Consider the following 27,859-nt stretch of genomic DNA (forward strand, 5'->3'; position numbering starts at 1 on the left):
TTAGCGTCTGTGCATTTGGGAATTGGAGGTCTAATCTAGGCTATGATATTTAAGTTCCCTGACGCATAGAAACCACAATGCAATCTTGCAGGAAATGACTCCGAAAGGAATTTCCTTTGGAGAATTTGAACAGCCTCGGTCCGTGATCAGAGCCAACATCTCCCGGTCGCAGGGTCGAGCAAATGGCCCCGCAGCTCTCGCAGCAGATTCAGACACACAATGAAACATTGCCATAAAATAGCATTCTCAAATCCATCTAAAAAAATCAGCAGGTGAGAGACGGAGTGCGAGAGAGTGCGCCGTGTTCAAAGCGGCGCCTCCGCGGCCCCGAGATGAGGCTTTGAACTCACCACCTCTTGAAGTTTCCACTTTTTCTCCCGGCTATTCCAGCGCGGGGGTGCAGACGAGATGAAAGCTTTTCTCACCCATCAGCGGCCGAAAATTGAAAGAGCATCAGTATTCTCCACCGTGGCGCTCCAAGTGATAAGGTTGAAGTGTAAATCACGCTGCCTTTTTTTTTTCCAAGTGAGTTTACTTGAAGTTCAATATTCTCTGAGCTCACAAAAACTGAGCGGAGTTGACCTTTGATTCCTCTAAGTATTTCCATAACTCATTTATAGATCCTGGAGGTGGCACATGTTTTAATTTTCAAGATTTGTGTTGATTAAGGAGCTGAGAATATGTCACATTATTATCACCTTTTAATACATATTTTTACAAAAAAAAGGAAGAAAGTTTCCTGTGCTGCTTCCGACTCATTAAAATTCAGAGATTTCTCAGTTCTTTCAGCGGAAGGTGTGACACAAAAAGAAGCAGAATAAAACGCACCAGAATCTCCTTTGTTCAGGAGGCAGAGACCGGACGCTACCGCTTCGGAACGATCTGACATCACACCCTTCGAGTGTTGTTGTGTGTGACAGACAGCCTTGTGTAAAATGCCACATGTGTGTCGGCTTTTGCCAGGTGGCTCCTGCAGTGCCTGCTCGGATCGATAGTGCATTAGCGCAGAAGGCTTGAGGCATGCTTGCCGTCGGGATGTGTGTGGGGGAAAGGGATGTGTCCGGGCAAATGCAGGCCTGCGTGAAGCGCCGCGGTAATCACACCTCACCGGACAGGTGCTGCGGAAGAACGGCCTCCACTCCCTAGTCCCTCTTCCCCTGAGGAACGGGAGAGGAGGCTGGCTGGGATGTGGACTTCATAGCGAGGCTCTTTAAAATTTCATAGCGCTGGGGAGTCATGCATGATAATCCGGGAGATGGCGTTTTTATGTTTGGCGGGTTTAAAAGCACACATAGAGTCTCACCAAGCACCTGGGTTATGAAGATTAATCGGAGCCATCGCTCCCCCCTGCCCCATGAAGTCCCCGCGGTCTGGCCTTTCATGTATAGGAGCTGGTTTTGGATGAAGGGAGGCCACGGGGAGGCAGGACTGTCACTCGCCACTGATCACAGCGTTACTAATCACAGATAAGCCGCAGGTCTCTGCACACCAACAGGAACACACATGTGCATGGATCATAGCACACATCAGAGACATAGGGCAAGGTCACTGTGCTCTCCCACTCCCTCCCCCTGTTACCCCATCACTCTTTCCCATGTCTCTCTCCGCCACTCTGTCTCCCCCTAACGTTCCACCTCCCATTTTCCGTCCACTCAGTCTGCTCAGTGGTCCCTCTTGTGCATTTATTGCTCTCTCTCTCTTTTAAAGCTCCCCTATTGACTCTAGCCAGTCTCCTTCACAAACCCCACTCCGGCCACGGCTGTGTCCGTCTCAAGTTAAAAAAAAAAAAAAGGAATTTACAGCTAGCAAATAGACAGAGAGCGTGACCTGCCCACACCGCAGGTTCCGCTTCCACTTTGCGCTTTTTGTGTCTGACAAGCGAGCAGGAATGTTGGGAGTCTTTTCTTAAGCGTCTTTATGGGGTCGGGGCGGGGGGGGGGACATGCCTTCACTGACACACTAGTTTTCACACCTCCATGCGGGGAGGGGGGGGGGAGTTGGTAGTTAAAGCCATGTGTGACATGGCTGTGTGGCACACAAACAAATATTGAGTTAACCCAAGTCTAACCTGAGTAACGACGGTTGTGCTTTTCTCTCTCTCTCCAGTCGGTCCGTACATCGGGAGGTACTGTGGGCAGAACACCCCGGGCAGGATCATCTCCTACACGGGCATCCTGGCACTGACAATCAACACCGATAGCGCCATCGCCAAGGAGGGCTTCTCGGCCAACTTCACCGTCATCGAAAGGACCGTTCCAGAGGGTGAGATGGCGTAAAAAACATAAAAATCAAACAGATGGGGATGTCAATCGATTAAAATATTTAATCACACATTTTGTTGTCTGTTCAAAATCTACCTTAAATGGAGATTTTCTCAAGTATTTAATACTAATAGTAATACATCAACATTGGAGTTGGCAAATATGCTGCTTTATGCAAATGTATTTATATATTTATTATTGGAAATCAATTAACAACACAAAACAATGACAAATATTGTCCAGAAACCAAATCATAACATGACAAACTGCAGCCCAACAGGCAACAACAGCTGTCAGTGTGTCAGTGTGCTGACTTGACTATGACTTGCCCCAAACTGCATGTGATTATCATAAAGTGGGCATGTCTGTAAAGGGGAGACTCGTGGGCACCCATAGAACCCATTTACATTCACATATCTTGAGGTCAGAGGTCAAGGGACCCCTTTGAAAATGGCAATGCCAGTTTTTCCTCACCAAAATTTAGCGTAACTTTTGAGCGTTATTTAGCCTCCTTCACAAGCTAGTATAACACGGTTGGTACCAATGGATTCCTTAAATGTTATAGTTTCATATGATACCAGTATCTTCACTCTAGCTTTAGAACTGATCTAAAAACCGCAAGTTGTGTTAATGCGTTAAAGAAATTAGTGGCGTTTAAACGAATTTGCGTTATTATCACGTTAACTCTGACAGCCCTATCACATTTGTTCAGTGGAAGAAAAATCTGGATTGGATGAGCTTGAATCGGGTAGTTGCGTAAGAATTAGAGGGAAATAAAGCAACCCCCCCGAGGAGTGTTACTAAAAGTAACAAGCAGATGCTGTCTGCAACCGAAGCCACAAAATGCTTCTATTCTCATGAATTCCCACACATTTAACAGAGCTCACGAGTTATTAAATAAACACCTCCTGCTTTCTCATTTGGGTAATGTGTCACAGCGTACGAGTGTGCCTCCCGTGGTTTACAAGACCTTTACACCACGTGAGCCCAGACGGGGCTCCAAAAGGCACCGGTAACCACCCAGGACACATCACCCCCCCCAGGGCTTTTACACGCAGCGTCGTCATCGCAGGGCTCGACCCCCTGACCCCATTTTGCAAAAACGCTCCAACTAAACATTTCATTAAGGAAGACGAGCTGCTGGCAGGAGTCATAAATCTGTCCAGAGGGCTGGACCACCCCAAACACACACAGTCGCTCTTTGAATAGCAATGGAGATGGATGACATTCAACAAACGTACTAATCGTCTCCAAAAAAGGATTTTGTCTTGCCCAGAGGGAAGACGAGCACACACACACACACATGACCCTGCCTCTCAGTAATAAGCACAGCGGTGACTGCTGATGTCATCTCTCTTCTTCCGAGTTACTTGAGTCGCTTTAATCGCACATCTGAGATCGGATTACGCAAATCAACTTTTCACATTAAGAGGCATGGTGTAATATCTGACCCGTGATCAGTAAACACGTTCAATTTACACGAGTTGCTTGGTCTTACATCACCGACCGTATCCCAGATAGGAGGAAAAAAAAGTCTCCAAACTTTTGCCTTGCACTCTTCTAGAGATGTACCGCTTGAATCATTCATAATCCCCTTATGCATAATACACGGTGGATTTTCTCGCCTCCGCATGGCGAGGGGAAGGGTTGCGCTCGCGCTGAAAGCTGCTGATTAGAGGTGATAAGGTGATGAAAGGAGGCCTTGTCTTTTCTTCCTCATCCCAGTTTCTCTCGCTCTCATTCTCTCCAATCACCATCCCCGCCCATCCAACCAACACTCGCTATCGTCTCGGCTATCAGAGCCCCTTTGCTCGGTAACCCACATGATCAGATACTTAGCAGCAAACAAAACGCCTCTTTGTGTTTGTGTTGATCCTGATCCAGCTATGCACAAAAGCACAAAAGTTTGGGCATGTCTTCGCAAAGAGAGCCGACGAATGAGGCTGAGGAGGTGCGAGACGGCCTCACACTGAGACTTCCGACACATTTGCGCGCGTGACCACGTGCGCGTGCGGCCGCGCGTTGACACCGCGAGGCGCAAACGCACACGCTGACCCAGTGACTGAGGTGTGTTAGCAGTGTGGCAGATGGGGAGACCATCTGTGTTAGCTCATAGGCAGCAGCCACATAGCAGCGCCACACTGCTCCCCGTCCTGTGCCCTCCGAGTGTGTGTGTGTGTGTGTGTCCGTGTATACACACAAGCACATGACTGCGTTTTTCGGCAATGGTCCATATGTTTATGGCAGTGGGAGCCTTGTGCTTAAAGAAGAGGGGGATTGTGAACGAAGGGTTCACAGTTTTATGACCAAAAAGAAGTAAATAAACAAGAAGAATAACGGTCCACAAGAATGTGTGAAAGTGTGCCTCCTTCACATGCCTCTGTGTTATTGTGTTGTGACGTTATACGACTCCAGCCCAGATCAAAAGGTCATATCGTTCGTTCCAACCGTTGCCGCAGCTCCGTCCACGGCGGTGTCAGCGCGTCTGACCTCCGGGGGTTTAGAGAGGCCGACCTCGAGCTGACCCAGCTGGGTCTTTAGTCGCGGAGCCTTGGATGCCTGAAAACGGCTGCCACCACGTCAACACAAACAAGGTTTCCCTTGTTTGTGTTACCATGGGCGATTGGGCCCATTGAGTGTGATATATGGCCCCAAAATACAGACGCTAAACACAGCTAAACTTCCCCAAGAGACCAAGTTGGGTAAAATAGTCATTGTGTTGCAAAATAAAGATAAACTGCCCACAGGGAGGTGAGGGAAACAGATCCAGTCAGTGGAAGAAACAACCAGAGCGGAAGCCACTTTAATGCCTAATACCGGCGTAATCTTAGCCCACACTGAATGTTTTATGAACACATTTTTAATGCGAAACACTTCCATCCGGCTTCCATTAGAAACTAAAGAGAGAGAAACAGAGAGGATTTACTGAGGCGTCGCTGATGTGTTGTTCTTTTTCGGGGCCAGCAGCAGCGGCGCTGAGTGCCTGTCGTGTGGTGTCCTCCTCCCCAGAGACGAGCTCCGATTCTGGGGAGACACTGAGAGCGCATGCTGGGTACATTCTGGTGCTTTCGTTTGCTCGGGGATTCAACTAAACATCTCTTTTTTTTTTCTCGTTCTCCCCAGACTTTGACTGTAGCGACCCGTTGGGAATGGAATCGGGAGAGGTAACATCGGACCAAATCATGGCCTCATCCCAGTACAACCCCAGCTGGTCCCCGGAGCGCTCCAGACTCAACTACTATGAGAATGCGTGGACGCCGGCAGAAGACTCAAACAAAGAGTGGATACAGGTACTACATTTTATTCTCATGTCACAGAGAGGTGATTTTTGGGAGGGTTTGTCTATTCAAATATCACAGAAAAATTACATTAAAGGGATAGTTTGGGTTAGTTTGAAGTGGGGTTGTATGAGGTACTTATCCTTAGTAGGTGTATTCCCTACAGTAGATGGCGGTCGGCATGCCCCCAGTTTGAACATCACTATTTTTAGAAAATTTTCACCTCTTTACCTTGCTGTGAGACAGCTATACAGTCTATGTTTCTGACGGGGAATTGAAGTGGTTATCTAGGCTCGTTAACCAGACTCCATTGAAAAAATTAGTAATTTTACCTTGCAGAACACTGGGAGTTGCTGGTCTACCGCTGCCTTGATCGGTTAGTTTGTTTAAGTTATTGTGTGAATTTGGTTAATTCGGATGCACCATAGTCACACAATAACACAAATAAACTAACCGATCGAGGCGGCGGTAGACCAGCAACCCTGCTGTTTTCTGCAAGGTAAAATTAGAGTTTTTTCAATGGAGTCTGGTGGCTTTGGCAAGAGCAAAGGTGGATACAATGGCTTTTTTTAGGTGTCTAAAACACACGCTAGAACATGGCTTTGCTTCCGAGCTGTAACTCCTGTCTGTTTCTCCAAACTGGGGGCGTGCCGACCGTCATCTATTGTAGGTAATACACTGACTATGGAGAAGTACCTCATACAACCCAACGTCAAAACACCCAAACTATCCCTTTAAAGGTAGTTTCAGTTACAGGGGGAGGGCTAGAGAAAATATCTGAAAAGTAAACCCATGGCAGCACAGAACAATTCTCCGGTATGTTCTTGGAGGTGAGTCACAGTCTGAGGGGTGTACACTGCAGTATTAGAAGTGACTACTGCCTGCTTGAGCACAGTAGGAGTGTTCTGTGTTTGCCCTTCAGTCTCTGGAGGTAGCGGCGTCTCCATAACACTTTCGACGAGACCCAACAATTTCGATGATGAATGTCAGCCGTCCTGATGGACCTCCGGGTGGTTGAGTCCACTCCTCGCAAAAAAATTGCCTGTGTCCGCTCTCTCTCTCTCTCTCTCTCTCTCTCTTTCTCTCTCTCTCTCTCTCTCTGTCACTGTCTGCCTATCTGTCTGCGTCTTCTCTCTCCCTCTGTCTCCCTGTCCTACCTGATAACTTCCCCTCTCCTTGATAACAGCGGCCGCCTCCGGGGATGCTGGGATTTAGTCCAGGCATCCTGCCCAGCCTCACACTCACACACACACACACACACACACACACACACACACACTGTCAAACACACAAACAGGCTCTGTCATATTTTCCTGTCTGTCGGCTTATCTGCACAAAGCGATCATCACCCCACCGGGGGAACTTTATGTGGGAAGAATAAGGGTTTAGTTCTTCCGTCCCCAGACGGGGATAAGTCACATATCCCAAGTCCACTCACAGCACAGACCCCCCCCACACACACACACACACACACATACACACATGACACAACCGCACTACCTGGATGCATTCGGACCATGTTTTTGATTTATTAACAGAAAGCCTCCAGGCCTTGTAAATGCTCAGACTGTTTTTCTTTTTCTGCTGGTTTTTTTTTCTACAGTCTTTGTTGAAAAAGTTTTGGCCCCCACATATTCCTCAGGGGATGAATAATAGAGCCGACCCAAAAGCCAAATATTTGCTTGGGGAGGGCCATAAGCAAGCTTTTCCTTTTATTATTGCAATGAAAATATTGTCCTGAGGGCCCCTGTTGCTCCTTCAAACTAATTGAATCAGTGTTTGAACATGTATGTGTGCATTTCTCCCATGCGTTGTGTGTGCGTTCTTGGCTTTGCGGGCGAGTAGAAGAAGGGTCTGGCCGAGTCCATATTGTCCCGCAGAGGAACCCAGCGTGCATCTGAGTGGATCAGGAAGAAGCACGGCCTCCTTTCACCACTTCCTCTAGTCTGTCGTGTTAAAGCATTTTTCTCTCTGAAAGAGAAAGGCCGTTGTTCATAGTCAGATCTGTGTATTAAAGCAGCAGTAGGCAAGATTGGAGCAAATAGGATTAAAAAAAGTTATTTTATAAAACGGACAGGTAATCTGACAAAAAATCCTAACGGCATCTGCAAGATTTCACAGACCGGAGGAAAACAACCAATCACAGCCGAGCTGGAGCCTGGCCGTCTCTGAGCAGCTGTCAATCACTCGCAAACTATGATCAAACGGTCAAACTAGGCAGCGCTGATCAAATATGAATCAATATTCTGTTTCTGTAATGCGTATTTATCACCTCAAATGTTTTCAGAAACATCTTGTAGTGTACTGTTTAGCTGTAAAATGAGAAAGTTTGTGACACGGCCGCCATGTTGAGATCAAGTTGAGGAAATACCAAGCACCGCCCACCAGCCGGAGTAAACTTTCTCATTTTACAGCTAGACAGTACACTACCGCCTGATTTGACCGTTATCAGGCCATTAAATAGACATTATCAGTCACTATAAGCCCCATAGATGTCGGTCATTAGGGGCCTACGCTGTCTACTATGTTGTAAAAGTGGAACTTAGGAGCAACACGTTGTAAAAATTGAATGAAAAGTCACATTTTGAACACAAATAAAAAGGCTTCTTTAGGTTTAGACAAAAAACAAAACACTTAGTTAAGTTTAGGAAAAAAACATCGTAGTTTTCACAATACTACAGCGACTGACTTCTGCTTCTGCTCCTGTCATATGTTTTTTATACCTTCTTTCGGCGATCTACCATGTGAATAGATGATAAAACCTACTAGTGGGTGTAGTAGGCTGCTATTGACCCACATCTATGGGGCTTATAGATGACGACGGTCTAATCGGCTGACACATAGCATTACAATAGGCATTACAGTAACAGAATATTGATTCATATTTGATCAGCGTTGCCTAGTTTGACCGTTTGATCGGAGCTTGTGAGTGATTGACAGCTGCCTCCATTGAACAGCCAATAGGAACACTCTCTCTCTCTGAAATTACCTGTGATTGGCCAAAGTCTCGCATTACGGGCTAGATTTTTTAAAGCCTGAAAACAGAGCCATGAGGAGGTGCAGAAGTCTAGTTTTCTCTCAGAACACTAGAATTGCAATATGCTGAAACTTTATGATGGATTTTTTGCCAAATGATGCCAAAAATATTCTGCCTACTGCCGCTTTAAAGAATTGTTCTCTCTGAAAGTAAAGTCCATAGTCAAATATTAACGGGAAACAGCTCTTCTACCCCGGTTTCCCTTTTTGTCAGCGGAAATTAGTGATCACAATGATTTGTTGCCACTCTAGACCATCCCTGCTATAGTATTGATCATATTGAGGATTTGATTTGGCAGTAAAATCTGGATCTTAAAGGGGGTATATGTGCTCTAATGGGCACGCTGATTTCCCGATACTAATCAGATCAAAACACTGAATGGGACTCCTCTCGTTTCTAATTTCAAACGCAGCGAAAAGAGCCAAGTCTGCGGTCGTAATTTATGTTTTTTCGAAAAGGAGCGAGATGCACTTGTGCCGAGCACTCTGAGCGGAGGCCCAATTATCACAAGTGGTATTAAAAAGAGCAGAATTCTTCATTCCTCTTTCATTAAGCCTGTCCGCGGCACCGCGACAAGCTCAGGCCCCCCTCGCGGCACGTACAAATCATCTCCGTCAGATGCATAGTAATCAATTCATTATTTATTTCATTATCATTCCCTGACTGCAGTTTGAGGCAGACAGTTTTTTATTATTCAAGACAGGCAGCCTTTTTGATTCCTGGACATTTTTTTCCTTTCCTTTGCTCTGCTTTCTTTTGCTGAACATAATCCACATTTGTCATCCATTTTAATGCCACCTCATTCTAATGCATGGAGTGGCGGAGGAGGAGGAGGGCAAGATGCTAGAGTCTGTGTGCTCGTCTCTGGGTAATTAGATTGCCGTGGTGGGGTTCGGCATTGAGTGCCGGGTTAGCCAGGCCATTAATCAGCCCCTTGGTGTTCACAGAGATGGACAGATGTCCTTTGAGGGGGTTTTGCGGCGGCTTGAGGAGAGAGTAAAGAAAGAGGAAATAATCCTTCATTTCAATTTTTATTCCTTTTCACTCCTCGTTCCTCTTGGAAACTCAGGTCCACAGATCTATCTCAAGGTAGAGGGAGATTTCTGATTTCTGTATGTCTTTTGAAGCTTAAGAGGATGAAAAGCGGCAGCAGGTTGCAGCAAAAAAATAAATGAGGGTGCACTCCCTCCCAGCTTATATCCTGATCCTTGCTTTATGAACTCAGACTGGCTCCGCAAGGAAAAACCTGCATCTGCACAACACATCCGTCTCTGAGGTGTGTGTTTTTGGCACGTCACGGCCTGAAAACAGACGGGGACCGTGACAGGGGGAAATTGCTAAGAAGCTGACACAGCGTGGAAAGACTTTGTCAAATATGTCGGAGCAAAAAATCAGATGGTTGCTACAGCATCTGAGTGACGCGATAAAACCTGGATCTTTGTCAGGCAGCTGCCATTGATCGCACATACGCGCAACATGAATAATTTACACCGTCTTGGACAGAACCCAACTGTCAATACCTGAAAGCCTCTTTATTGAGCATCTCATAATGGCAATATACAGTACAGTACGTTATCTCATACACTAGCTGCAGTGGATTTTGCCCTCTATATCTATAATTTAGCTGCAATGGCTCCTGCCATTATCTTCTTTCCAGGATGCATTAACCCCTGAATCACCTCTTTGGTTTTTAGGTATTTATCAGCCTCTATATGACTCTGATTGTTTAATCTGAGGAGATAGTGAGTCCCTTTACTGTTGTGGTTTGAGAAACGCTTTCATCTTGCTTGTCAGCACTAAACATGAGAAGCATATCAGTGTTTGTTTGCACAATATGCTCCTTTATCTCCTGCATGTGATGCTAATCTCAACAGTCAAGCATTTACAGAGGGACTTGTCACGGGTTCACATGGGAGTGGGGGGGGCGTGGGACTGTGTGAATCCGTAAGGCAGGAACAGCAAATATGAAATATGGGTCACTTAGCAAAGATAGCAGGTTGAGTTGTTGGTCGACCAACCAAATGACCACTAATCGCTGCACTTCCTCGATGAAAACACCGCTCCGGCAGCCGTAGTGTTTATCTTTTCCGCAGCCTCGGATGCAGAGCGTATATAAGAAGTGGACGTATAGTCACCGTGATGTCACCCATTGGTTTTTGGCCGTCGCCATCTTGGGTTTTGGCCGTCGCCATCTTGGTTTTTGGCTGTCTCTATCTTGGTTTTTGGCCGTCGCCATCATGATTTTTTGGTCCGTTGCCATCTTGATTTTTTTGGCCATCGCCATCTTGGGTTTTGGCCATCGCCATCTTGGGTTTTGGCCGTCGCCATCTTGGTTTTTGGCTGTCGCCATCTTGGTTTTTGGCCATCGTCGTGTACGACCGAACACTGAATAACACATTTTTAGGCGACCAAAATGTTACAATTAACTTTCATGAACTGAAAAAACACACTGTGAAAGGGTTAAAGTTGTAAGAAGAATACACGGATAACTCCCAGACCGGACAACGGTACTCTGCTTTATGGTCTATTTGACTCTAAATGGGACCATCATTTAGTAAATGAACATCATGCTGTATTGAAGAAGACTTGAAACTAGCGATTGAGACCATAAACTCATGTTTACAATGTTTACTGAGGTAATAAATCAAGAGAGAAGTAGGCTCATTTTCTCATAGACTTCTATACAATCTTTTTGCAACCAGAGGAGCTAACTATTAGATAGAATGCAAGTTTAAGGCACTTCCGCATTGGCTTCACTTTTCAGTCCCGGAGGTTGCCCAATGGTAGCAGATGCTAACGTCAGACGCTAAACCAGCGCGGTCTGCCGTATCCTGCTTTCCTTCTCATCCAAATGTGCTTCAAATTACCCCAGGTCAATGAGTTGCAGAAATGGCCCCCTTCATCGCCATTGTCTCTTTCCTCACGTCTGTCCCCGGTTCCAGGGCTCGCCACCGTGCCGAGTGATGAGCAATTAGAATATGGACTGGTAATTAACAGCAGCTTCTCAGCTGATGAAGTCTAGAGAGAGCCAAGGAGCGAGAGAGGCTGGCATGCGTGGCTGCCGGTGAGATCATCATCGCGTAGTGCAAATGGAAACAATGGGCGCTGTCTGTGCCTCGCCGCTCCCGAGGCCTCGCTCTCAATTGGAAAATCAATGCAAGGACAGAGACCCACACTCGAGCGGAGCAGCCCAAAAGTGGGAGTAGAAATCGAAACATGAGGGATGGCATGATGTAATGAAATGAAACAGTGCTGCATAAGTACCCTGAGACAAAAACCCAGCTCAGCCGTAATCAGTGTCATTTTCAGCGTCTGCGCCGTAGACAATAAAAAACCTTAGAGCTCTAGAGTCATCGCTGAATGCTCATCCACAGCTGTGTATCCTGGGAAAAGGATCGTCAACAAGCTTCCAGACATTACACGTCTTCAGGTCGCCTTTTCTTCCTTCCTAATCACTGTTTCTTTAGTTTCATAATCATGACTCGGAGCGTTAGTCATATGTGTGTCGCAAGCATGGGAATGACCCTGGAGTTAGAGTCTTAAAAATGATTCAGAAGGAAGGAAACCTTAAAAACCGCGCTGTTTAACGCTTCCTCTAACAGCTGGGCTGTTTAATCAGCACACTTCACACACAACCAACCAGACAAGCTTTTTATTTTATTATAACTTTCGTCCTCCCTCCGTGTCAGGAAACGACCGGCACATGGGAAGACATGCATAATTTAAAGGTGTCGGGGGTGGAGGGGGGCTAAAAATAGACGGTGATCCTGTCAGGTGCGTATTGTGATAAATGGAAGGTCGTGAGCGGAGCTCATAGGTGCTGCAGCGTTTGAGTAATACAATTTTCACGGAGGGAGAATTAATTACAGTTGCAGGTAATGGAGCTATTCCAGAAAAGGCTTCCTATGTAGGTGGAATTAGCCAACAGATTGCTGAAAGCTCGTTTAGAAATGCTGCATCTGGGGCTAGAATGCATGGTATGTCAGCTTTCTCTCATTACCATACAAAGAACATTATAATCAGATTTTTCTATGCACAAAAAGCAAACAAACGTGACTAGAGGCTCCGCATGTACTCCATGGCCCCCTTATGATTCTTCTAACTATACCATCCTTTGAGATCCATAAAGCATGTCCAGAGGTTGTTTCCATGATGGTGGTGGTGGGGGTGGGGGGTTCTGTCTATGTCTACCAGCTGCTCTTTGACTCTTCTGAAACAGAGGAACGCTCCCTCCTTCTCTCCTCTCTCTCACCCTCGGCATTTCTCTTGTTGTTGTTTTTGGTGAGGGAAAACGAATAAACTCATTCCCCAGAGGGCCTCGGTTATTCAGTCAGCAGCCCACACACACACACAGATGGGAAGCTCCCCCTCCCGCCCCTTCTGTTGGGGGAAAAATGGATTTAAAAGAAAGTATTCAGTAAACTTCTCCCAGTGTACGGATTGCTGCGTACAACTCCTTGGCAACTCAATTATAAGCCAATCAAGCAGCGAGAGATAAAGCCTTTTGAGCTTTTTGCCGTTTCCCTCCTCTGCCTTATAAACCACATGTCTCCTCGCTGCACCCACACACACACACACAACAGTGACTAGGCTTTAGCCTCGACTACATATCATGCGCTGCCACATCTGAGTCATACAACACGGAGACAATGCACCGGAGTAACGCGTATAGACCTAATGATCACGCCCACAGCTGCCAACTGCTGTTGAGGGATAATTGGAAAATGATCCTCCTCGAACTTGTACAAAAACACATAAATACATCTGTCTGTCACTTCCCGACATTTTATTCCCACACACATACTGTGTAATGTGTATTTCGCCACGTCGATCTAATTGCATGCGCACCAGGCTTTAACCGGCTGATGTTACAAGCCCGAGCACGACTAATTCTTTTTCTGCCTCTCTGGTTTCATTAGTCTGTGAAGCGACTCGCCGCCTCACACTGGCTGTGTTGTGTGGGGCTTTGAGTCATCCGTTTGCCTCACAACAGGAAGGTAGAAATAAAACACCCAAAACAAAAACATATTTTGGACTATACTCTGGAGCAGGAAAAAAAAAACTCCTATGTCAGACAAAGACACCTTAGAAGCCTTGCCCACATATCAGAGAATTCTGGGTGATTTCTTACTATTGCCTGGCATGTTTATGGCTCAGAGTGTGTGTGTGTGTGTGTGTGTGTGTGTGTGTGTCCCTCCAGATATGAATTACTGTGCACCAGCATGCCCAGAATGTATGGTGTCATTTGTCTATAGGTGGGCTTCAGTCCAAACGCACACTCTCATAGGAGAAATAACAATACGGTGAAGCTTCATTCTCTCAGATCAGCACAAGGCTCAGCACATCCCTATAGATGCTAGATTAGGAGTTATAATTCACACCTATTACATCACCGGTTCAGCGTGATTCAGCCTTCCAGGGCTCCGTGACAAATAGTTTATCATCTGAGAAGTGATTTATTTGAGATCTGCACTTCTAAATGTTGCTTATTGGTTTATGTATATAGATCAGCTAGTGCTGCCTGTGCTAAAAGGAGTCCCACTAGTGATCATTATCTGGGCCTGTTTGTTTTTTCGCTGTGGTCTCTGCGGTGTGGGATGGAACCGCGCTGTACATCCAAGCCGTCCTGGCAGCCACGTCCGCTCTCCCTGACCCGTGTGACCCCGGCGCGTTAGCGCAGGCTTCGGCCTCGTTCCTCCGCTTCTAACAAGCGGACATTAATAAATCATGCTTTGCTCATTACCCCAGGCCCTGTTATCAGCCCGTGTCGGTGAAATTGATCTAATCTGTGCGCTTCTTCACTGGAGAGAGAGACCCCATGCTTCTGTCCTTCATAACTTCCAAGGCATCACTGTCAGCAGCGGCTCGTTTCCTCCTCTTGACTCTTCTCTCTCCTTTCTTCCTCTTTCCATTCCGCGCTCTTTCATCATTTCTCCCCTTGTCAGCTAACCCCGATGCCTCTTCTGGACTCCACACTATGAAGTTTTAAAATGCATGGCTTTTGCTATGTTTACACCTTTAGCGTCCACACTACTCCAGCATTTTGAACCCCTTAAACAGAAACTTCTGAAAACGCTACTGATGCCGTTTTAGTTTGAAAACTCCAAGAGAGTGTTTTAGTCTAAACGGATAGAAATGGAGACTTTGCACTTCCTGATTATGGCTTTTCGGTCACAACGTGTCCTTCCCTGATTCGTCACGCCCCTATCAGGTGACCCTTTTCCGGAAGAAAACAAATCAGCCTTGACTACCAGTGGTTAATTCAACATGGATAATAGCAGCTGTTGTGCGGTTAAATTCTACCCTCTCCTTTTGTGATTTCATATTTCTTGTGTGGGTTCTCCTTCCCCATTGCCACGGCTTCCTCCAGCAATGGATAATGCTCCCGATACCACTCTAATGTGTCGCCGTGTTTGCTTTGCAACGATTCCCAATCTCAGTTTTTTTCCTCTTGACCGCCTTATACTCGTGTTACTTTCAGCAAAAGTTCCACCTCGTCCTCAGTGTTGCAGGGTTGTTGCAATAACTGCAATATTGCTACTGACAAGCTGACCACAGGGGATGGCAAGCAACCGCCACAACCGCTATGTTTCACGTTTTTTTCTTTTTTTAATTCTTTGGGAGTGCCGGGAGTACAAACGCGAGCAGTGGGATGAGGCGCTGAACGTCTATTCTGCGCTGAGCGCTGTCGTAAAATGTTTAACTTTGGGTAAAACGCTGCGCTTGTCATTGTCACTTTTTTACTCAGCCGTCCAATCATAATGGAGGAAGAGGCGGGACAAATACCACAAAAACCAACCGTCAACACATGCTCCCTACGTGCTTCAGCATTCCCTTCATCCAGAGGAAGTATTCTACCTTGTGCCGACATGTTTACTTCTGCGGATATTCTCTATCATAGCAACCAAAGCGTCTCAGCTGAAAAAAAACGCTGCGTCTCATTGCCCTTCATTCAACAAAAATCTTCATCTTTGTCATATAAAAACCAACAATATACCTAATAATACCCTAACAATAAAGCGTATTTATATAGCATTAAAATCGGGATAAATTATGTAATCATTCATCCTCCGTAGTATTTTCTGCAACTAAGCGACCACCTGCAGAGCAGACAATCTACTTCCTGTTTACACTGGCACGCGCATGCCCAGAGCATGTGAATGGTCACGTAATATGCGTTTTTCAGGTGTGTTAGTATGAATGTAGATTATTTCTAAATATTTGTCGTTCGTGGGTGCAGTTTAAATTTTCCAAAAACTTCACAATCATTCAGTTTGCCCCAGCATCATATAGTTTGTGTGACCACAAATGCTGAAAGTACGTTTGAGTTTCCAGCCCCTTTAAAACTGGCCAATTCACCACACCCTTCAAATGGCAGAGAACCTCTCAAAAAATTGCTACCCTTTAAATAAAAACATGAATTTACAATAAAAAAAACAACTTTCCAGCTGGCCCTAGAATATTGATTAACGTCGTACATCAGTCCAAACCCTCTTCAAACCAACCATATTTCAGCACGCTCACGTTCTCAGATTGTTGGAGTCTGAGCACCCATGAGTGTTCCCAATTAGCCCCGCCACTCATTCCATTCCCAGAGGCTCTTCTTCTCCATTACACCTAATGAGATCTTTTTCAGAGAAACATCCCAAGGCCAAGTCTTCCTATTAGACCTTTTTTTTTTTTTAAATGTAGGCCTCTTCAGTAATCCGCTTTGCCATTGGTCCAGATTGGAAATGAGTCAGGCTGGCCATTTGAACACAGATGTTAAAGAGCTGCCTTGGCTAATACGCAGGCCGCGCTGCCATCCGCTTTGCTTTCCTCATCCAGCGCTGCCGCATATGGCCGTTTACCCGGCACGGAGGAATTCAGCTCCTGCGTTATTAAATGGGAACCGTCTGAAGCTGAAGGGATTTGATTTTGTCTCTATTTGCGGACCCAAAAGAAATCTGGGACTTACTGTATAAGCCCCCTTGAGCCTGTAGACAGGAACAAAAGTAGTCCGTCTCTGTATGTGACTGTCTTTTTTGTTAGTCTCCATCCATCCAAATCCCTTTGAGTAGCCAAGAGAGAGTGAGAGAATAGCATGGCGGAACCTCATTTATTGCTCCCATCTGTTTATGTCTTTTTACTTCTGGAAGTGAATTTTGAGGAGCGCGAATGACCGGCGTTCTGTGGCATGCAGATGTTCCTTTCCTGCTCTTTTGCTCCGAGTCATTAAGTGTGGTGCGGTACTGTACGTACGGTTGGCAGACAGAGCTGGCTGGCTCTGTGACTCTATGGTTTTAGCATTCTGGAGCTCTTGGTCTTCACCCTGGCTTTGATTTCTAAAATATGTGCACGCTTCTGTGTCTGTCTCTCACATAAAGGATTTCACTCTTGCACATGCACATACCTCCTCAGTATACAAGACTCCGGTCGCCATTCCGTCTCACGTCCACATTAAAGCCCTCGTCTCTCATCGTGATCTGGAAACCTGTTCCCCCCCCCCAAACGCCTCGTCTTCCTGCCTCGCTGTTTTTCAGTGGCGTCTGCACGCAACACCATTACTCCTCATTAACGTCAGCTCAGCCTGTCAGAGATGGTGTTAACGCTTGTTCAAATTAAGCTCGCTGCTTTATACACAGAGGAGTTAGCAGTCCTGTTAAAGCCTCTCAGTTTCACACTATGCTCGCTCTTTTTTTCCCATTATGGATGAAGGGATGGTGTGGCGGGGTTAAGTAGCCTCCGCAAAGGTCAAAGGGAGGCTATTTGTTATCACTGGTGGCTGGTGTGTGTGTCTCAGAGCTAACAATAGCTGACCTCGCCACAAGGATGTAAGTCGGTGTTGGGAATATGGTGTGCAAATTTATTTTATTCATTTATTTATTAATTCATTCATTATTTTTAAATGTATTTATTCATATTTATTCATATTATTCATATTCATATTATTATTGTTGTTATTATTATTATTGTTGTTATTACATTATTATTCTCATTCTCATTATTATTACAGTGTTTATCAGTTATTTTAATTATTTAAATTTATTATATATTTTTTTCTTTTCATTTTAACTTGTTTTTATTTTTATTTTTTTTAATAATAATAATATATATATATATTATTTACCCAATTTTGATAAAAAAAACATTATATATATTTTTTTTTCTTATGGTTTAGGTTTGTTATAGTCATTTTTCTTAAGGAAACAATAAAATGCATAATTAAAAAAAAATCTGACCATTCCTTAAGAGGCTAAAAAATAAAAAAATAAAAAATAAATGCAAAAATAAGTAAATTAATTTAAAACTTGATAAAAAATAAATTAATAAATAAATATAAGGGAAAATGAAACAGAAGAATAAATAAATAAGGGATTAATACAAAGATAAATAAAAAAAGAAGCAAATTAAAACAGAAATATCAATTTATGTCCCATTTTATCAATTAATTAGTGTCTACGTGTATTTTTAATATTATTTTTTGCTACATTTAATGACATTTATTTACTTATCGACTCATTTATTGATTGATTGATTGATTGATTGATTTTTTCCATCCTCCATAGGCTCCTAGTCAGGCCCCTATAGTCCAAGTGAAGTTAAGCAGCGTTAACATCATCCAGAGCCACAGAAACAGAAGCCAGGGTGACATATAGAGGACTGTGTCTTCCCTTTTCCTGGCAGTGATGGTCATGGTTATGAACAGGCTCGACGGTTGGCAGACAGACGCAGGTCTGATGCAAACCAGTGACTTTCTCTGCCCAGCATCATCTCTGAATGCGGCACACACACATACATGGAACTAGAGAACAGACAAACGCCCAGACGCTCGCTCACGTGCCTCTCTGACCCGACCGCCTCTGGCTTCCTCCTTGTTGAAGATAGAATAGCTCCTCCAGTAACGCACCGCAGTTCATCATTACTTTATAAAGCCCCTGCATATTTTAAAAGGCACAATATTTGATATTCAATCTGTATCTCTCTCTTTTCCTCCTGGCCAATTTTGATAATGTGATTGCGGACCTTGCTCTATTCAACGTTCACTTTTATCCAATAAGCCCTTGTCTCCCATCTCAGGAAATTAACTTGTCATCCTGTGTCTCTTTCATTAATGTGAATATCATTTCATTGCTGTTTATTAAATTCCCAGGTAGCAGACTATAGCCAGAGGTGATTCTAATAGAGGGGGTTATATTTTTAACTCTCTGAGCTTGTCGGTGCATTATTAACACAGACGACGCATTGAAAGAGCCTTTTCCACAAAGATTATTCATGCATTTGAAATGGGCACTGTATTTCAGCTGTATCTGCTCCACTTAATCAGCATTCTCCTAAACACTGGAAGGGAGTCATTCTTACTGCTCCTCCTGTGGAACATTTTAAGCAACGTTTTCTCTCTTTAACCCTCCACAGGTGGACCTCGGGTTCTTGCGGTTCGTCTCGGCCATCGGCACCCAGGGCGCCGTTTCCCAGGAGACCCGCAAGATTTACTACGTCAAGTCCTACAAAGTGGACGTCAGCTCCAACGGAGAGGACTGGATCACTTTGAAGGAAGGCTCCAAACAAAAGGTAAAAAGGAGACTCTGTTCCTCAACTTGTGTGAGATAAAAACTTTTTTTTTTATTGAATAAAATGATTTGTGATAAAAAGAATATACAAAAAAAATGCAGGTAAATAGAAGTGGCACATACAATTAGATAAAAGTCGTACAAAACAAATACACATGGGGAACATCAAATAATCAATAGATTTAAATACTGAATCGCAATTAATCGCAAATTAAATAAATTTTTTATCTGTTCAAAATGTCCCTTAAAGGGAGAGTTATCAAGTATTTAATATTATATTATAAGTATTTAAAGGGGAGACTTGTGGCTACCCATAGAACCAATTTTCATTCACATATCTTGAGGTCAGAGGTCAAGGGACCCCTTTGAAAATGTCCATGACAGTTTTTCCTCGCCAAAAGTTTTGTTTAAGTTTGGAGCGTTATTTAACCTCACTTACACAAGCTAGTATGACATAGTTGGTACCGATGGATTCCTTAGGTTTTTTTAGTTTCATATGCTGCCAGTATCTTCACTGTAGCTTTAAAACCGAACCCCTTACAACCTCCGAAAGATCGATATGTGTTAAAGAAAATAGTGGCGTTAAAACGAATTTAACGTTTTTTTTATCGCATTAACTTTGACAGCCCTAAAAATAATATTTAAGGACAATTACTTAAAAAAAACAGGAGTACATTATGTACGCAGGTATGAACAAATTCAATCAGAGGTTTCGAGGAAAAAGTTTCCATAATTTTCCAATAGCCTGTTACTTTTTTTGTTTAGTAACCTGAGTGAGTTGAGTTCAATTCTAAGAGAAAAAGGTAAAAACTTGTGTGTGATTTAGAAAAAATTCTGTTAGTGAATGAAAAATTTGGCATATAAACGAATGAAATGAATCAGATGTTCAAGAGCGCCATCATTTGTGTCAGCAGTGGTCTAGAGATATCATCTCTAGGCTCTAAATTATGAGTGAAATAATCTGGAAACATGAAGCTCCGATAACTTTTCTAGCTACTTTTGCCGGCTCTAGCTCTCCATGAGACTATCAGAGCACACTAGATAATGGAAATAGTTTTATTTTAGCTCCCTGCCTGACCACCAGTGACTGTGTCATGAAAGCCACCGCTGCACATGCGCCGCTCCCATCTCGGTAAAGCAGCCAGTTGACTTGAATTGTGGTCCGTTCCAAGTTGCCTTTGAGCTCCACAAAAAAAGGGGGAATACCCAGCTGTCACCCAACGTGCAATTATACACTTCCCCTCCGTATGGTAAAATACCCACCGTCTATATAAGTGGATTCCAGCACAGGGCTGCAGTAGCCATAGGGAGGATTATGTAAGGAATGCAGTGTCTGTTTTATGTCAGGCGGCCGTCAACTTGTCGTAAAAAGAAGCGGTGGATGACAAAAGACTTGACAAACAAGAGAGTTTAAAGGGAGGAAAACAGGAGAGGCTGTCATGTTTAAGCAGCTGGTAGAGGCCAGGAGAGAAAAGAAGAGGACGGCATGCTTGACCGGAGCGTGACGGGCTGTAACCATCGATTGTTGATCAGACCAGGTTTTGTCCATCTGGAGGCAAACACCCCAATCCGCTGTGGGTGTCCGGAGGCTCAGAGAGGCATATGTGTGACATGTAAATACCACATTTCTGAGTGAAAGAGTGGAGTTCTCAGAGCATCCAAACAAGCGTGTTTGCGCTGCTAAGCACACACGCCACCCCGGGCCTGATTATTTTATGGTCTCTCCAAAGCACACAGTCCCTTTCTGTAAAGTGGCAGTGGCTTAAAGGTGCCACAGTTAGCCCGGCCTGTGTTTTTCCGGCCTCTAAAGTGCTTCTGTGCGAAGGGGCACCATTTGGTACATGCTGAGCTGAGCAGTTAGGAGCCTCAGCGTAACTCTGGGGAAAGCCACTTTACGGGTTACAGCGAGTGGCGAGAGGAGACTCGGCGTGACATTTTGAAGAGAGTGGATGACTTTGTTGCAGTCCCTTAGTGACGCATTTGACAGGTATTACTCAGGGACAGGGGTTGAAGAACAGACTAATGGATCAGCGCTGGTGTTGTTTTAGTCCATCCTTCTCTATCCGTCTGGCCATCCTGCTCCTCTCAGCTGGACTCTCTGCCCCACAGCTATACTCTAGTCAGGGAGGTCAGGAGGTCACATGGTCACCGGCGTGATTCAATTACCCAGAACGAACTGCGACGGACCGTGGGGAGTTGTTTTGCCGGGGTGGTCGGACCTCTTCGTATGGCGCTAGTAGTAAACTGTCAAGTGACCCCCAGGGGAGAACAGTGGCATCTCTGACCTTTTTAAACAAGACACTGCAGTAAAACCTTCCACCGAATCTGGAAGTAGAGGACAAGAAAAAGGGCATCTTGAGCCAATCTGGTCTTGTCAGTGATACACATACCGCCTCAGGTTTCACAGTCACAGGCCACGGCCTGTTTGTGCTGCTACATGTGGCGCGAGAGGAAGTGTTACGGCGATTTCAGGGGTGACAGGGAATTAGTCAGTTTGACATGTGTGTCACATGTGTCTCATGTAAAGTCAGCGTAAAGATTGTCCTTTTACATGTGTCATTTGGGTGCACTGTATGGTGGGATGAAATTGAACATTGGTGATTACTAGCTGTAGGAGAAACATTCTTTTTTTATATTTAATTTATTTACTTAATTTATTAATTTTATTTATTTATTTTTAATTATTTATCTGGTTATTTAATTTATTCTGTTTTATATTTTTTTAGTGTATTTTTTTCTTTGTCTTGTGTTTGTTTTGTTTATGTTTCTTGAAAAAAAAAATGTCAGTTCGATTTTAGATTTTAGCTCCTTGACTCAGCTCACATGTAAAAACACTCGCTGCATCTTAATCTCACCGAATGAGAACCTCTCCCCGCCTTCGCTCTCTCTCTATTTCTTGATTCAACGCAGCCAAGGTCTCAGACAAAAACTTCCACCTGCCATCTCAACTCAAACGTGTCAATAACTCTCCTCTCCTTCTGCCTCCATCGCAGGTTTTCCAAGGCAACACCAACCCGACAGACGTTGCCAAGACAATGCTGCCCAAACCCACGCTGACGCGCTTCGTCCGAATCCGTCCCGTTACCTGGGAAACAGGCATCGCGCTGCGCTTCGAGGTGTATGGATGCAAGATATCAGGTTGGTAACTGCTGAGATCCCCGCTGATCTGCATACATACACACACATTCTATCAGTCTCTACATTATACTGCTTATTAGATGCAGTTTCAATGACTCTATTTAGGATTTCTGCACTACCCTGTGTTCGTTTAGCTCCCCTTCTTCTTGCAACATACTTCCACTCTGGCCCCCAGTTGCACAAACACCTCACTGTACATCCACCAGGTGTGAGATGAAGAAGACGATGGAGATGAAGAGTCCCGCTCTGAGGCTAAAACAAGCTGCTGCATAATAGAGGAGTGGCACATGAAGGCAGATTACCTATTTATGTTACCCCCCCCTCATGTTTAGATGTACCTCATTCAATATGAATGGAGCCAAGAGCTCGCAGGCAGAGAGCTGGTTGGGATCTATACGGTCCCATCCCTCCTGCTGAGCCGCTCTCAGCCTCCTCTTTAGCCACGCTCTGTCTTTTTGCTTTCAGAGCTTTGATTTTGGCAAAAAATCATCTTTGCCTTTTTGTCGATATTTTAATGAGTGGTGTGTGTGGCACGCTTTCATATGGTTTTAGCACATCTGTCTGCATCTCTATGGGTTTATGAGCGTGCAGTATTGAATGTTAATTAGAGCTTGCCTGTGTGTTTTTTGTTGCTCAGATAGGGAGTACATCTTACAAGGACAGCAGCGTTGTTAGTTCAGCATTAAGCCCTCGGATTACAGTTAGGGTTCGGATTAGTATGCGAGCGTTCTGTTGTGCATTACATACGTGTGGCCGCCGCTCATGTAATAGCAGAGGGCAGGAGGGTTTGCAGCTGGGGCGTGTGTTTCGGGCGCGCGACCAGACCGCCGCGCAAAAGGCTCAAACACATCACAGGGCCGGAGTCACCACAGAGCCTCCGTAAGGACGTCAGCACCCCTGGGCGCTGTGAAGTCACTGCCAGCTCCACTGCGTGCTAGGAAAGCGCTGCCGGAGAGAGAGAGAGAGAGAGAGAGAGAGAGAGAGAGAGAGAGAGAGAGAGAGGAACTGCGAGGCTCTCGAGGGCTGCATAAACTCGGTGACTCACTCCCAAGTTCTACCTTGAGTTGTGATGGCAGAAGTTTACTGAAAAACTTTTGTTGAAAGAAATTCAGAAGAAGAAGAAGAAGTGCATCTTTCCTGAAAAGTATATGCAGTGCACCAAAAATGTGAAAACTATTCAAAGGTGCCCAACTTCCACTTTAGATGTCAAGATCATGATTCAGGCGTCCGATTAGAGGAGTCGTACCCCAGAATGTTGCAAGATGTCCATCGTGGTTGCGTGCCCCTTGCCGATACTACTCATTAATAAAAACATCCTCCGCCCTGTTGTTTTGTAAATACACCGCGGTGTATAAATATCTCTGATGAACCACCGATGCTCCACCCAAACCCCTAAATGTGGCCCACACCACCATGTTTCACCATCTACATGCTTACAGTCCACAAAAACACACACGTGTTTGTTCCTCTGGGTGTGTCGTTGCGTTGCATGCCATCTCTGTGATCGCAGCTGAAGGCGATTACGAGCTCCAGATGACCCGGGGAGACTGAACTCAGATCAGAAACACACACACACACCACACACACATATACCTTTCTCTCATATCCTCCCACTTCAAAAAGGCGACCTGTGTGCAGCACCTTAGCTTAGCTGTCTCAAACTGATCTTGGTCCAAGACGAAGGTAGAAAAAAGCCACGAAAACGGTCGAGAAGCTTCCGCTACTGCCAGCATTTGTTCACCTCAGCTCCGATTTTTCTAGAATGCAGCACCAGAGATCCATCTCACGGTTCCGCATAGGAGCATTTTTAGATAACCGGAGAGAGTCTGAATGAGGCCTTGTTCTCCCCAAGTCTTCGCTCGTCACTTTTTCTTTCCCAGATCCAGTCCTGCAGCGCTACAGTGTGCACTTTGTCTCTCACAAAGACTCAGAAGATGTAATAATGCCCGGATTTATCCCTCCGTGGGAGCTAGATAGTAAATATGTTATTGCTTACCACAAGTCCCTGACTCAGTGTTGTTGGATTAAGTGTGAGGAAGAGACAGAAAGGAAGATTTACCCCCGTATACAAGCTGCTAAGTGTCAGAGCTCTGCTGGTAATTACATCATGGGGAAACTTCTTTTGTGAGCTCCAGTGTGCTCTAGTCGGCCTCAAAACTCACTGTTTCTCACACCCCACGGGACACGAGAATTATGACACTTTACAGATTGCTAGTACTACTGAATGTTGCATGAATATGAACAAATAATATATGTATCTATAATTTGGACTGGCATCTTTTTGGTCATTTTCAAAAAGAATGCCCTGTCAAAAAATAAATAAATAATCCAGGTACAATTAACTTCAGTGTGTACAACTGAGACCTATTCTGCTCATTTCCAGGTTCATACTTCTATTTTGGTTTTCTACTAGAACTTAGTGTTCAAAAAAACACTTTATTTGTGTCATACCGGCCGTGCTGCAGCACCTCTTTTCATTCTCTATCTCCCTCCTGAAAAGCCCACTCTGTTATGATTGGTCAACCCAACCAAACTCTTCGGACTCTGCTCCAGCTCCGCTCTAACTAGCTTTGTTTTTGAGGGTGTGCCAAACTAGCCTCTAGGCAAGGTATTATGCAAATATGTTATTTGGTGACATCACCACGTTACGGAAGAAAAACAGCACTTCAAGTGCAATAAAGACTTGAAAATGTGATGTTGAAATTCAATGCAAGAGTCTAACATTAAGAATTAATCCATTTCTTGTTGTTTTTATGTGGACCACCTGCAACAGGAGGGTAGGTTAAATACATTGCTAACTAGAAATGTTGATCAGGTTGTTAAGTTGGATCTGTCCTGGTTCACAGTGACAGTATACATTTTGCTATTCATGAACAACCAATACAATTTGAATTAGATAGGATACCAAGAACAGCTTAGAAAGCACACCGCTGTACTGTCTCTGCAGTAGCACAAAGGCGACAACAAATTCTGATTAAAACATGCAAATGCTTCCAAGCTGCAGCAACAGGTTGTTATCCTGTTCGTCTTTTTGATACGAAGGAACGGCATCGATGAATAAGGGTACAAGGAAAAACAATAAGAAAACAGCTGTCTGCCTATTTGAAACGAACGGCAAACACATCCAACGAAGCTAAAAAAAACAACCTACAGAGAGTTAGGATAGATCAGAGTAGAATAAAAGTAGAAGAAAAGGAGAAGAAAGTTTTTGAAAAATGTGCACAGGAAACAACGAGGTGTTAAAAGACACGGTCCCACAGATGTTGACAGCTGCGGAGCAGAAGGTGCAGCAGCAGATAAAACACAAAGAGAATGTGTGTTTTTTTTGTGTGTGTTAGTTTATGTGAGTCTACAGAGGAGGGGAGGAGGATGAGGAGGAGGGGGGGGTGGATGAGATGAGGGAGATGAAAAGAAAAAGCACTCCCAGAACGTGCAGGACGTGGAAGCACCAACCGAGAGGAGGCTTTTAATTGGCTGCCTGGAGACAAACGCTTCAGGCGAAGGAATTAGTATGCATGAGATCTGCAGGCAGAGAGATAGAGAATAGAGGGAGAGATCACAGCAACATCACAGAGAGTTTGGGGAATTGTCCTCCTCACTTTGACTTTCGCTATCCCTGTTTGCCCCTATATGAACTCCACTTGTGGCATGGTAAATGATGTTGAAACATCAACCCTTTGGATATAGATCAACTCTTTGTTGCCCGTCATCCCTGCAGGTATTCATTAGTTTGTATCAAAACGCTAAAGCACCTTTCCCCCTTCTTGTCTTTTCAGAGTACCCGTGCTCGGGCATGCTGGGCATGGTGTCGGGTTTGATCACCGACAACCAGATCACGGCGTCCTCCCACACGGACCGGAGCTGGGTGCCGGAGAACGCCCGCCTGCTGACCAGCAGGACGGGCTGGACCCTGCTGCCCCAGCCGCAGCCCTTCACCAGCGAGTGGCTGCAGGTGGATCTCGGTGAGGACAAGCTGGTGAAGGGGCTGATCATCCAGGGAGGGAAGCACCGCGAGAACAAGGTGTTCATGAAGAAGTTCCGCCTCGGCTACAGCAACAACGGCTCCGACTTTAGGATGGTGTCAGACGCCAGCGGGAACAAGCCAAAGGTGAGCTCAGTTTTTCTGACAAGTCAGGAAGTAGAACCGACTTAAACCTGCAGTAGGCAAAAAATCCCATAATAACCTTTCAGCATATTGTAATTCAAGTGTTCTCAGAGACTTCTGCACCTCCTCATGGCTCTGTTTTCAGGGTTTAAAAAAATCTTTGGCCAACCACAGGTCATATCAGAAAGAGAGCATTCCTATTGGTTGTTCAAACAACGGAGGCAGCTGTCAATCACTCGCAAACTCCGATCAAACAGTCAAACTAGGCTGTCATCAGATTCACATTAGCTCCAATCTGCAGCTGTAACATTTTCTTTCAAGGGAATGGGTTCATATCGGTTTGATTTTCTAACACGAACCAAAAGTTTTTTACCTTCATCATTGTGGAAACTGATTTGAGGACATGCTTCAAAAATGTCTCACAGATCAGACGCATCAATTCCCGATTATGACACATTTAGTCAATTTTCATCAGAGCGTTCGCGCCCGGCGGTTTGTGAGTCATTCAGGAGTCGTTTGCGAGTCAATTTCGGCACCGCTTTGAATCACATTAGGGATAAGCATCTCAAGCCTCTCAGAGCCTTTTCCCCCAGTTCCTGCTTTGTATTCTGCGCGACACACACACACACACACACACGCGCGCACCGTTCAACCCTTTCAATGGATAGTGAAACCTCTCCAGAGAGGAAGGGAGCCAGGGGGAAAACAGGGGGAGGAAACCAACGTTAGAGGAGTGACCCGAGATTTATCTGCCGGTGTCGCCTGCACGCACAGAAGACACACACACCAACGCTTTGCTCAATGCATGCACGCTTCCACACTATATACAGTATATGAGCACAACCGCACACCTCCAGGAAGAGCTGGAACAGCCAGTCCCCAATTACAAGCGTCCCTGACAGGGCATAAATCTGATCCAGATGGGCTGATGGTTGATTTATGAAGGGAGTAAGGAGGATCCATATCCCCCCCCCTTGTCCTAGTTAGCCGCCTCTCTCCCCTCGCCCGAGAGGTTCCCAGCATCTAAGGTGCACCGGGCTCCTTTACACGTGATCACACCCATTAATCCACTTCCATCATGCCTCTTCCCCTGCTTCACTCGCTATACTCTCGCATCCCCTATCCTCCCTCTTTTCCCCTCATTTATTCCCTCGCTCGAGGAGGGATCTGAGGCAGAGTTTCAAGGAGTCGCAAGTTGCCTTTGACAAGAGGTGCTGTCTTCGCCACACGGCCCACCCCCCCCCTGCTTCGCTTGCCTAAGCTGTGCTTTAGATGTCGGCGAGATGAGAGAGATCTGGTCATCTTTCTGTTCTTCCTTACCCAGCACATGCCACCCCACTTCTGGTTTTCAGAAAGTCTGCCTCAGGGTATCTGCGTTTGAAGGGGTGTATCAGTCAAACGCCCAGCAGTGACATTATCAGCGATATTGTCTTTTTTTTTCACTCACTCCTTCCTCTCTGTCTCTTTCCCTTTTCCCTTCCACCTTCCCC

General features: G+C 45.1%; 1 protein-coding gene across 5 annotated transcripts in view; it reads left to right on the forward strand.

Moving 5' to 3' along the window:
• Positions 1–27,859, forward strand: part of nrp1a (neuropilin 1a) — a 74,189-nt gene that overhangs the window by 33,051 nt on the left and 13,279 nt on the right. For all 5 annotated transcript variants that reach the window (XM_037757043.1, XM_037757045.1, XM_037757047.1 and 2 more), the window contains 5 exons: positions 2,107–2,262; positions 5,385–5,551; positions 18,972–19,127; positions 22,120–22,264; positions 26,041–26,372. In XM_037757043.1, coding sequence (XP_037612971.1) covers positions 2,107–2,262; positions 5,385–5,551; positions 18,972–19,127; positions 22,120–22,264; positions 26,041–26,372 — 956 coding nt within the window. The remainder of the gene's footprint in view (positions 1–2,106; positions 2,263–5,384; positions 5,552–18,971; positions 19,128–22,119; positions 22,265–26,040; positions 26,373–27,859) is intronic.

This window comes from Sebastes umbrosus, chromosome 21 (assembly GCF_015220745.1).
Source record: "Sebastes umbrosus isolate fSebUmb1 chromosome 21, fSebUmb1.pri, whole genome shotgun sequence".
In the NCBI taxonomy this organism is placed as follows: Eukaryota; Metazoa; Chordata; class Actinopteri; order Perciformes; family Sebastidae; genus Sebastes; species Sebastes umbrosus.